At 40.5% G+C, this 12,783-nt stretch overlaps 1 protein-coding gene across 3 annotated transcripts in view; it reads right to left on the minus strand.

Moving 5' to 3' along the window:
- Nucleotides 1-12,783, minus strand: part of SKIC3 (SKI3 subunit of superkiller complex) — a 54,532-nt gene continuing 41,749 nt past the window's right edge. For 2 of the 3 annotated variants that reach the window (XM_064438669.1, XM_064438668.1), the window contains exons 36-42: nt 11,645-11,773; nt 10,892-11,013; nt 8,886-9,044; nt 6,037-6,189; nt 4,162-4,292; nt 2,373-2,496; nt 1-832 (exon numbers count right to left, since the gene is read on the minus strand). In XM_064438669.1, the coding sequence (XP_064294739.1) occupies nt 755-832; nt 2,373-2,496; nt 4,162-4,292; nt 6,037-6,189; nt 8,886-9,044; nt 10,892-11,013; nt 11,645-11,773 (896 nt within the window). In that variant the 3' untranslated portion in view covers nt 1-754. Of the gene's footprint in view, nt 833-2,372; nt 2,497-4,161; nt 4,293-5,108; nt 5,397-6,036; nt 6,190-8,885; nt 9,045-10,891; nt 11,014-11,644; nt 11,774-12,783 lie in introns of those variants that run through there. The other variant, XR_010370655.1, reaches the window with a different exon arrangement.

Below are 12,783 nucleotides of genomic sequence, written 5' to 3' on the forward strand. Positions count from 1 at the left end.
TCGTGGCTGTATTTTTTTATTTTCACGTACATAAAGGCAAAATAACATCATGTCTTAAAATCCACTGTCATGATTCATCCAATTAAGCAGTCAGCAGCAGAATTACCAAGACATAAATACAGCTTGCTACACACGTTTATAAATATGACCATGTCCCTGATGATCACAAGCTTTTCTTGATGGGAATGTTTACTGAAGCCTGCAGCCAAGAGGATACACTGCTGTAATTAAGATTAGCTAAAGACCATGTATTTAAAAACATATAAACTGACACCACATATGAATTTCCAAGTGGATTTGAGTCTCAGCTGCAAAACAAAGTATATCAGCGGAGTAAAGGCATTTTAAATCTCTGAATGTTTTACAATATCTGAGAGAGAAGTTTGCTTCTACTTAGCTAGTAAGATTCCATGCCAATGAAGTTAATATTTTCCTTCTGCGCGTGGCCATGGGGGACATACAGACAAGGACTCTCCATTGCAAATAGCGCTTGAAGTTTCAGTGAGGAAGAAAACAGAAACAAAGTCCAGGGTTTTCCTTTAAAATAAAGTATATGCCAATGTTGGAACCCATGTAAACAAGAAAATAACCTACTTCTGTTCAAGATATTAAAACTAAAGACAAGTTAAAATTGATGCAACAAAAACCCAAACCCAGACACAAACAAATAAAAAAGCCCAAATGGCATATGCTCCTGGAACATTGACCGATTAAGTTGCAGGAATGGAAGATTTTCCACTTGAGATAGCCCACTCTAGGCACTTGCTGACAACTTCTGGTTTAGTTCCAGAGCTCTAACATCTCCATTAGCTTTGGCATTTTCTAAAAGCACCTGCAGAGAAAACCAAACAATTAAAACCTGAGAATTTAATAATTTTAGTGTTAGTATTTTGCTGGCGATCTCAAATACGTTTTAGTTTCTGCTATGCATGTTCCATGAAAGATTAAGTTACCCATAAGCCCAGATAGGAAATATTCAACATTATGCATCAGCTTCCTTACAACATCAGGCACTTAAAAACCCACCCCCTAGTGACTTGCTAAACCTGTAGTCACTTGCAAAGCAGTACAACAGCATCATTTGTCACTTGAGGCTGGGACCAAGTCTGACAAGTAAGTTACCTGCTGGCAATGAAACAAGCAGAGCTAGAGGAGACCCACCTCCCCGCCAACACACAGTTCCCTCCTGCTAGTACATTTCTGTAAACCTAAATTTGCCAAACAGAAGCATTCTCCACAGCCACTTAAACAAAACTGCCAAGGTATCCTTTTGCCTCCTCCATTTAGATTTACCCTTCCTTGATTTACTTTCCACACCTCCTATTTCCAGCTCTTCTACTATTTAAAAAAGCTCCCATGACACTCTAATGTTCACAGTTGCTCATAAGCTTCTGGCACTTCTCTTGTAATCCAATCATATGATGCACATTAAAAAGGAAAAAAAAAATTAAAAGAATAAAGGAAATATTTACTCTAGCCAATATTTTTGTTGTACTCATTGGTAGAGAGTAGAGATGACTCTTGTAGTCAGAAGCAAGTGCAATGAGATCGTATCAAGATCATCTAAACTCATTAATACTAGCTTTTTTTATGAACCTGTGCTCCTGTGTGTGGATTTTTGCCAACACTGAGCCTGCTTGATGATTTTACCCATAAATGTACTTTGTTACAGATTCGTTTCACCAGGGAACAGCTGTTAATCTGGGCAAAAGGGCTCATCGTGCCAGTGGCACCAGTGAGGAGACTATGAGGAGAGTGCATTCAGAGTTGAGTAGCGAAGTTATTCCAATCACAAGCCAAAATGAACCGCCCTCCTCTGCATCGCATGAAGGAGCTGTGTGGATCTGTGAGCTTGACCAAATCCATTTGTGAAGTACTATCAATAGAAACTAATGTACAATTTCCTATGTACTGAAAATTATGTACCACTACAGATACAATAAAAATCTTCAGTACATGGAGTGCAGCACTCCACTGTTCAGATCTTTTGGGTCAAGGATACCACACTGTTTCAGCCAGGCTAAAGGGAATTAACATTTTTAGTGCATCAATATGTTCTGGTAAAATTCTCAAAAAATGGTCCTCATCTCCACCGAAGAGTTGCTAGCAGAGTTCGTGCCAGTTTGGATTAGAGAGAGATTTTACTGTTTGTTTTTCATTAGTATTGCAAGGAGGAATGGAAGATTTTCAAACAAACTGGATGCAATTTTGAAAATCAGGGTACTTTTTGTCAATATAGAATCCTTAAACACTGTAACCTCTGCAGCAGGTGAGCCAGCACGTCCCTAGCCTCCCTCTACCCCACTTCCAAATTGCAAACACAGTATTCAACATAAAGAGATTGAATTTCTGTATAAAATGGACTGTCTTACATCTATTAATTCATAATCGTCTTTGGCGTACAGATGTTTCAGGAGGTACCAGCGTGCCACTGACGCTATGGTTTCTGGATTCCCCGGTTGATACACCACTCTTTCCAACATTCGACGAGTCTCCCTAGAAGCATAACCAAAATATTAACCAAATCAAGCGCAAGTGACTAGGTTGCATGTAACGTATCAGTTTCCCAGCACAAGCAGCAATGATGAGGAGTAATAACGGAAGGTCCATATTTCCATACCACCCAAGAGAGTGAGGCAGCAGAGCTGTACGTTCTGTTGTTTCCTAAGAAGCTGCATCTAGAATGCTAAGGAATACTGCCACCATTGTTACGCTTAATATATTACACCCAAGTTAGTGCTTTAACTAGCAAGTGACCCGAATCAGACTGACATAGCCGATTCTATGACTGCTACTATAACGCGATAAACATTGTGCTGCCTGTGAACTCAACACAACCCCCGTTTTCAGTGCGTGACTGGCAGAACAAGTACAGCAGGTATTCTCCTGTTTAAGAACTACGAAATAAACCTTTTGGAAGGCAGTGCACCTGAGAGCAGCAGGTTCTACAATAAATCTTAATAATACCAACAGAATTTAATATTATGCACAAATATATTTAATCTGGGCACTCACAAAAGGTACTGCCGTCCCTGCAAACAGGGAGGCAAGATGTGAAACTGCAGAAGAGGAGGAAATTGGAACAGGGTACTACACAAAGTCTAAAATTCTATTTGGCTGATACTACTTTCCAACACCACCTGCTTATACCTAACCAAGTATTTCAAATTCAACGTGTCGTTAGAAATCTGGTAGAAACTGGCAATTAAGTTTAGTGATGTCATATTCATTCACTGGTGCTCCATCAGCTTTGGCTCTTGTTTCAAGAACTCTGTCCTCTATAAGCGATGTGATTTTCCAGTATGTTGTGATTTAACAGGCTGTTGAGAGATTACATCTGGTTTTTGTTTGCTATTGGTAGTTAAGATTAATTTCTTGTTTCAGGATTTGGAAACGCCTAGGCAGATCAATAAGGTCTTGTGATATACCTTAACTGTTCACGAGTTAATATCTGAAATTGTAATAAGACTGATTTTAATTTATTAAATAAGTTATCAGCCCAATCTTCTTGTAATTGACAACCATCACAACCACATCAGGCTGCCTGTTACCTTCTTAAAAGGCCATAGAGAAAGTAAGCCAGTTTGTTAGAATCATCTATAAAACCAGGTGAAATTATTGAACAAACACACAATTTTCCATAGCCTAAGCAAAAATACCGTAAAAGACAAACTAGACTTAAAAACCAACCTCCCAAATTAGGAGGCCTACAAGCTCCCGCCCCAGATCTTCCTCTTCTCCCCCAAAAAGCTACAACGAGCACCTGGTTGTTCGGGAATGAACACGAACTTTGAGAGAGCCCAATTTAGGGTCAAAATGAATCCCAGTAGTAGACAGGCTAGTGATACATCTTTGAAAAATGTATAATCTTCCTGATCAATTTATTTAGGTACCATGCTGTTAAAATCAAAGTTCTTACAGCTGTTTTTCTCTTGGTATGAAGGTCATTACAGTTTTTTTGAGAAAAGGAGGAAGATTCTGCTGCTTCCTTCTCCCCACACTGTTAACCCCTTCACCCCTCTCCCTTTGAACTGCCATACTACTTCAACAATTAATCCCTGTTCTCGATTTTCTTTTAGTTCTTGGAGTTCGATCCACAGATAATGGCTGCTCGTAGTTTTAGATAGTGTGCTCCATTTAAATTTGACAGATCATGCATACCTTGCTCCCATTTTGCGATTATACTGCAGCAGTGCTTGTAGGAGAGCTGCCAGGGGGCAAGAAGAAAGTTTCAAAGCTTCAGTTGTTGCCTCCTGGACCAAGGATGGCCAGTGCTCATTTGAGGCAGCAGTCTACGATAAAAGGAAAAAAAAAAAGCTTTATTGTAGTGTAAATCAGTTTTTGTTTGCAGCTCTCTAGACAGGAGGTTTAATTCAAGCTGTTCTGAGTTATAGAAAGTATTTGGCAGGTTAGAGAGAGATTACTTTAAAAAAATCAATCAGCAAAACCAAAACCAAAACAGTATTTAGAAGAGCCTAGAAAAGTCATGTTAAATATTCTAGGACCAGCCTTGCCAGCTTTCCACTTGCTTCTTTATGCAAAGTAGCTATTTTTTTTCCATACATATTTTAGTAATACTTATTTTAATCACAAACCCTTGTTTGCTTTTCAGCTTGTAAATCCTCAGTCTATGTAGAAGAATATTCTAGAATGCAGAACTTAGCCCCAGAAGTGATATTTCACCAGAAGTAAAAACCAACTCCCAAATGGTAATTACCTAATAGAACAACTATTGAGCAAATCCCTGTATATTCTGGCTTAAGAAAAATCTTATTATCTCCATTGTGTCCAGACAGCATTCAAATTACTGTACTTGAAGGAGAGCCCGAATTTTCATTTGGGCTGATAATTGGGAGACAAGCAATTTTCAAACACACAGCTTTTTTGGATCTGAGCAAAGTTTTCACCAGGCTTTTGCATACTTCATTAGACCAGTGCAGATTAGAGAGGCCAAACAGAAATCCACTGCTCAGCTGCTCTGCTCACGTAAAAAGTAGAGATGTGATAATAAAATTCATACTAATTAAATTTTTAAACAAAGTCTTTTAAATTCTCAGGCAATTCAGGCCAGCGTTTGAAGTAGTAGTATTAATTAAGTTAGAGGGTACCTTGCGACCTGTGGAGACACTTAGGAGCTATAGGAAACAGGGAGCAGACCTCTAGAAAACAGAAGAATCATGGGAGGAAAAATCCTGTCACTTGATAATTTCTGCCGTTTGGAGCATATGTCTTGTGAGAAAGAAACTTGTCTACACTGAGGGGGATTCTCTTTTCCCACCAGAAGCAACAGCTTTGCAGCTTTATCCTCGGTAAAACTGACTGCCTTTTCTTACACAAGCACTCAGGAATATGGGGTTCCTTTGCCTGATTTTGATTATGGCTGTTAGCTCGATCATCTGTTAAAACACATGAAAAAGCGTTAGCCAGGATCACAGCAGCATCTACCTTTTACAGTAGACTTTAAAGAAGTCTGGTAGTGCACTTCAAGCTTCTAGAATAACAATGCTGAAAGACAACAGACGCTTGCCAAGAATTTGAGTTATGTTCATCTGCCCCTTGGTGCAAGGAGTGGAATAATTTTCTTTATACTACGAGATACACTTCCCTTAGATTGTTTTTATACTTCAAGGCAAGGTACCATATCTAGAGGGGACCACGCAGCATAAAGTTATTTGAAACTTGACCGAAGTCTCCAGGCACCAGTGCAGGAAAAACATTTAAGGCAGTTGTCTGAACAACAGAGACTTGAAGGTATGTCAGTTTGGATGGTCAAACTGAATCTGCTACTAGAGAAATAAGCCTCACCGAAGCCTCTTTATGTATACAGTCGTTCTACACGATTATTGCACAGCAACCTCTCCTACGCAGAGACATTGTAAAAACAGTCCACTGCCTCTTGCAGTATCATTTTATTCTCTACCTGTCATTCATAAAATGCAAAGTCATTTAAACAGGGGCCTAATTTAAAGACTGCAAAAGCCATACACCCCATGAAGTCCAGTTAAATCACACAGTTACGTCATTTTGTTATCCTACCATGCAGATTTCCAGTGCAAGCATAGCTAGCCTGAGCAGGCTCGACAACTTCCCGTTCCAGCTGCCCTGCTGTGATGCCAATTGCAGACTCTTTCTGTAACACATCTCTGCTCCAACCATCATTCTTTGGGACTGATATACTTTTGCCAGCCACTGAAAATAAACATCCAACAAAATCAGTTATGGAGGCACCAAAACACCCATCTATTAGGTAATATTATTTAGTTCAATTTATAAGAGTACCACAGCATACTATTAGCTAAAACAACACCACCCAGCCAGCCCTCATTCCAACAAGACACTGCGCACCGCCCTGCAGGAAAATGCAGCCTGCTGCAGAGCTGGCAGTACACCTCACTACAGAAACTTATTCTGGAGTTCCCTTGACCACCCATGGACTGCAGTCTTACTCTGGAGATTGCTCCCAGCTGAACAAATATCAGGACTGGCTTTGTGAAAGTCATCTTTCAGACTGAAAGCGCATAGTGTGGTGCCTCCTTTGTCTCTAGGTCTGTAGAGATGAAAAGATAATTTTCCCTCTGGTATTTCCAGCCCATCTGAGCAATGCCAGGCATATAAAAGACATTACAATGTGAGCCTGAGCTCAGATGATGGGTTGGGCTACACAGCTTCTGACCCAGCAGGGTCATGCGGGAGGAGCTAGATGGGGCTAAGGAATTAGACACTGGGATCCATGCAGAGTTTCATGCTCCTGTTGCCTGCTCCAACAGGACAAGATGTGCTGGATTTGCTCATGAAAACAAGGAAAAGGATTCTACCTCCCCCCTCCTTAGTTCGGTAGACATGTCACATTTTTTGAAGCAGATGCAGCCACAAGTTTGCAAATCCCTGACAGGTACATGATACGCATCAAGATGTGTAAGCCACATTTAGAAATAGTCTTTACTGGATCACCAAAGCAAACAAAGCAACTTCTCAAAAACCAATTCCCTTGCTTTAAAGCAAAGGTCCTTAGACTTTGCTAGCCAAAGACTGCCTGGTGTTAGACAGGGAAAAATTCTTTAACCCTTTCTGATGCACAGAAGCTATTTATCACTAAAGAGAGACAACACTAGAAAGTATTTATTAGCACTAGTGAGATTGTGCATTCTTGACACCAAGCTGCAGGACTGCTCTGTAACGTAAAACATCCATTCACGTGCAGAAAAAAACCCCTTCCTTGGCAGCAGCTCTTTGCAGCTGAAGATACCTAGCACTCAGGATGTGAAGAAGAGAACCCTATGCAGAGGTACAACTGCAGCTCTGCCAGACCAGCTTTTCTCTGTTTTCTGGTAAGCCTCAGCACAAGGAGTAGAACAGCCATCAGAACAGTAGTTCAGCAGCACTCCTAAATCCTGTGAAACAATCATTCAAACAAAATCCAAAAACTTAAGCAAAAGAACAAAGTTAATGGCCACTTAGGAAAGCCATAAGGCACCAGGATGGATACTTATGAGTAGGACAAAACATTTATCAAACCCTTAGGAAGTCTAAAGCCAGAAAACGTAAAAGCATAGATCTATCCGTTAGGAACAGATGTAGCAGCCAGGCTACTTCAGAATGCTATTCAAGCCCTGAGAAGTATCTTGTTTAATTGAAGACTGAAAAGATCTTCCTCAGAGATACCTTATCTGTGGCCTGGATTAAAAAAATAAAACAACCCTTCCCTCTCCCTAAATCACACCCCTTTCAGTTCACCTCTCCCCACTTGTAAGCAAGATGACACTTGCTACGCAAGGGATGCTTGAAGAATGTATAAAAGCCCTAATTCAATTTTCAGGATATATTGCTAAAATAGAGCATACGATCATATCCTGCATGCCCCTGTATTTTGCAAATCCAATCTGAATGAGTTCTGCGGTTCAGAAAGATGAAGTCTCACAAGCCAAAGAAAAATGCATCGAAAAAGCAGCTTTCCACAAATGATACTTGTATGTTCCGCAAGCAAAGAGGACATGCAGCCTTGTAACAGGCGAGATGATGATCAACACAGCAGCTTTGCACCGATTTTCTAAGACTGAAATCGACTTCAGCGAACCTTACCACAAACAGGGCTTTATTTGTTCAACAGGCAACGGGAGCACCATAAGTCCTGCAACTACTTACAGGACTATAGAAGTTCACAGGATGTTTCTAAACATGCTCCTCACATTGGTAAAGGAAGACAGTAACCGTAACTAACAGCAACGGCTAGGAAATAAATAAATAAATAAATAAATGTGCTGCATCACCAGAAAGATCTCTTGGCATGTGTGAGAGACTTCTCAGATTGTCTCACAGCAGCAGCACATGAAGCAAGTTATAAACACCTTCATATTAACTAATAATGACCTCTCGTGATGGGAGGGAGTGAGTGAACGCCGTAACTGGGAGTGATTTCTCTCCCCTACAGACTCAATCCACCCAAAGGAACAGTGATACCTGATGCCAGATCATGGAGAAAGAGACACCTTCAGGTTTTCAGACCCTGAATAAGGAATTGTGTGTCACTGCATTAGGAAAACATTTAATTCCATCTGTTCTTATGGGTTATGAAATTTTTCACTGGTTTCTGCCCACATGCCATGTCACAGGTCCCTAAAGACACAGGTGCCAGGGGTTTATCTCAAGTTTGTAATTCTCGTGCTTCCATGTCTGCTTGCCCTAATGAACAGCCTTTATTATTTAAACTATTAAAGAAAGTTACCATAATGTTACAACTTCATAAAGAACTGAATATAAGCTGTCTATTCTGTCACTGGCCGTTGGCAGACACATAAAAGCGAACAGTGAAACAAACTCTCACCCACTTACAGTGCGCAGCCTGCTGAGAGTGGCACACCAAAGTCATGGAGGGAATCCACACTTACTTGCCAGGCTGTAACTGAAGTTGAACTGGTCATAACCGCCTTGTGAAGCTCCTCCAGGACGGTGTCTGGAAGTTCTTTGTGAGACTGCAACAGCTGCTTACACTGAACTTGTCTCAAAAGCAAAAACAGAGCTGGGTGCTCAGGGCAGCTTTTTAAACCCTACAAGCAAAACAAGGCTCAACATGAGATCAGAATTTTCATTTCCAAATGTCAGAAGATACTTTGATTTTTCCATTTCAGTCTTTACAGAAAACAGCATTGGAAGCATTCTCAGGATGCTTGCAACATGGCATTTTCCTCCTACTCTGCACAAAGGAGCGTTCCAGGAATTGACACATGAAAATATGCAATGTTTTTTCTGTCCTCAAAATACATTTGAAGTTTATCCTAAATTTTGTACCGGTACTACCCTTAGAGGTTTCTGAAAGATAGATAGGTAAATAGCAGACCTCTAGTTCTCCTTTGGCTTCACAATCATCAGAAGTTTTGGGCTAATGGAAGCAAAAACCTGTCTTGTGGCTAGAAGTGACCTTGAGTATGTTCCAAGCAATTTCAGTTCTCCCAAATAAGGTGCTTTATTCTCACTGGAACAGAAGCACTTTACTACATATTTCCTGTTCAATAACAGCAGATACCTATAAAGTATTTTTTGGAACAAACTCATGCAAAAAAGCAAAGACAGAAAACTAGCCATCAGTGGCTTTACCATCCCCAGGTGCAGCACGTGAAGCTTCTCCAAGTCACATTACATGTTATTTTACCTGTTCAAATCAAAAGACTTCCAAGACTTATAACTCAAACCAGATCTGTTCTTAGAAACAACACTTACACTTTTCACCCGTTTTTTCTTTAAAAACAAAATATGTTGTCTGTGAGTCCTTAACAAGCTGCTGCTTTGCAAAGAACGCACGGACACGCAGAGGCTTTCTGAAACACAACAGAAGCTGCTAGTATTTGCTGCAATTTTCCCCCACTGACAAGTGTGGAATCATGTTGCCTGTCTCAAACTGAACGGCTGCAACTGACTCATTCCAAGTTATATCACTTTCTGAGAATTCTGGGGTCCAAAACTGTTAATGAGAGTTTGCGGTACCAGAGAGCGCTACTCGTTTCTTCACAAATTGCAGGCACTGACTATGATCTCCCCAAGCTACTTAATGACCAAAAGCCAAACAAACCTCACCATAACCTTCCCTCATGTCTAGATACCACCTTGTATGTCTAGAAATCTCTGATCCTTATGAGTGTAAGACAGGTCAGTATACATGCTGGCCAGAAGAGGAAAACACCTCTTCACCAAGCAAACAAAGCAACAAGAAAGTACTCCCTCCTAGAAAACCAGTGTGTTCATGGAATCTAGCGTTTCTTTGTTGGGTTTTTTGTTGTTTTTTTTTTTAAACTCCCTTCCCCTTTAATACAGAAATGCCATAAGCAACAAGCACATTTGCATGGGATTAGCCATTTTCCTTAATGAAAGTCAGGGATGTGTCCTGCTGAGTCCAACTGGTTTTTTGCTTATCTTCTGCCAAGTCTTCTGTCCATGAACACATGAAACACGCCCAGATGCACACACTGGGAACACCCCAGCCCCCTTCCCCAACTCTGCTGCCTCAAGACTTTGTAATAATTAAACTTGTAGCATCCACTTGTGGCTCTGAAATGGGAGTACCAGCACAGAACAGAAGACATTTAAGTCCCCTGCAAGACTCCTACCTGGACTTCTTGCCTTGAATTTCTGAAAAGTTTTGCTTAACACTAGATTAATGAATAAAGGCAGGAAGGGCAGACTTAGCTTTGTCATACACTGCTTGTTTCAACTATTATCACAGTTTTGATGTTGCAAACAAGAGTAATTAAGTAGGAGGGGCGAAAATGCCACAACTCTTGTATCTTGTAGCTCTGAGGGAACACACAGTTGCTAATTCAAACATTACCTTTGTAAAAGGCACACAAATCATGACTTCTGTACAATTCTACCACAATCTGCCAGTGTAATGCCATCATACCTTGGTGCAAAGAGCTTCGGCTTCTGAGAGCTTACCAGTCTCTTCTAGACTGGTAACAGCTTGACACAGACACCAGTCTTCAAGAGCCCGGATATAATTATTTGGAAGGTTATTTCCTCCAGCTGCAAAACCAGATATAACACTTAACCCAATTACTGTATATGCTGTAGTGCCATACCATGTCACATGCTCTGGATCTGGTAAGGGAGAACCTTTCAGGAGTATTAACCTGACAAGGCTTCCTTCATTAGTAGAACATTAAGGGATGGCAAAATTAAAAGCAAGGGGGGGCGGGGGGGAAGAATACACCATTCAAGTTAATGGTTTGAGAACAATCAATCAAATTTTAATTCCATTTTTCAAATTGCTATGGATATTGAGCAAGACTGAGGCTGAGGTTATCCCTCTACTGGAAAAGTTACAGAGCTCAGGAGTGCTTTTGCCTTTCCTTGTAAGCAGTGTTCCTGCGCTGTAATCCATCCATCCATCCATTTAGGCATCAGAGTTCAGAAGCATTATTTTAAAAAAGCACTGCAGGCTATGGAGGGGAAATCAGGCTGTGATTAAGTAATTAACCCTAGCTGTGCATTAGGACTTTGCATTTTTATGTGATAAAATACAGGTACAGCTCAAACCATTACTGAGCAATTCTCAGCTTATTTGCAAGTTTCTGAAATTCAGAAAAGCATTGCAAGCTTGGAACATTTCAGTTTTTATTTTATTTTTTTAAACCAGAAAACCTGTATAGCTTACTTTTTGCTGAAACTCTAGATACAAGTGTCATCTCTAGATCCGTTCGCTTCGGCTGAGTGTTGTTTAGACAGACAACGGTGTTTTCAGCGTGACAAGCTGCCATTAGCACTGCCCAGGCAGCAGGATTATCTAGGAAACAATGGTTAAAGTCAACTCGTGCCCATTTTAAACATGCTGGTAGTTCATCTGGAATGGTCTTTACCAGATTAAGCATAAAAACATAGCAAATAATGGAACCACCACTGTAAACAGAGATAGCAAGAACCAGGCGGGTAATTCAATCAGACCCTTACATCAGCTCAGCCCAAGGCAGCTGACAACTGTTCGCCTCTAATTACTAAGATTCTTCACGTTATGAGACAAAGATGCTGTTTCTAAAGCCAACTAATATATTTTTTACATAGCCACTTATGTGCTAACCTGAAGGTACCATCTTTATCTGACTACACAGATTAGACCTGACTATCGCTCAGCGCTGCCTAACAGTGGCAGCAAAAATCCCAGGATGCCATCCACAGTTTCCAGTCATACAGCCTCAGTCTTGTCTGACCACTAGCATGCAAGTTACGGTGACGGGTGTCTACGTCTAGTGTCAGCTAATTCCGGTGTTAGCTCTGCCCTGACCTAGCCCTGTGAAGAGCCACTGTGACTGGAAGAGTGGTCTCTGTCCTGAACTAGATGAAGTACTGTTAAAGAATTCTCCCATCTAAGTTTTCACCCCAAAGATAATGAATTTTGCCAGCAAAATGAAACAAAGCTCGAAGATCTAACAAAGTAAGATGTAAATTATACTGGTTTTGAATAGCAGTCATACTCTTGTGTGTACCTGTAGGAAAGTAACTGAAATTTTTAACTTGCAGCCACATTAATGCATCAGAGCAAAATTACTGCAGAAGAAATAAGTTCTGGTATTTCATTATCATGTGCAAATTAGCACTTGAAAACCCCACTAGATTTGTGCTTCATGAAGATCACCATTTGGTAGTAGGTGAACAGTTGCCTGCAGTTCATAACCAGCATGTTGTATCAGAACACTTCCAATCCAAATTCTCAAGCTACGTGAATAAATCTCTCCTGCTTCGTGCAGCATACTGACTGTGAAGGAGTTTTTTATCTAATATACAAAATAATACTTACCT

The sequence above is a fragment of the Phalacrocorax carbo genome, chromosome Z, assembly GCF_963921805.1.
Source record: "Phalacrocorax carbo chromosome Z, bPhaCar2.1, whole genome shotgun sequence".
Classification (NCBI taxonomy): domain Eukaryota; kingdom Metazoa; phylum Chordata; class Aves; order Suliformes; family Phalacrocoracidae; genus Phalacrocorax; species Phalacrocorax carbo.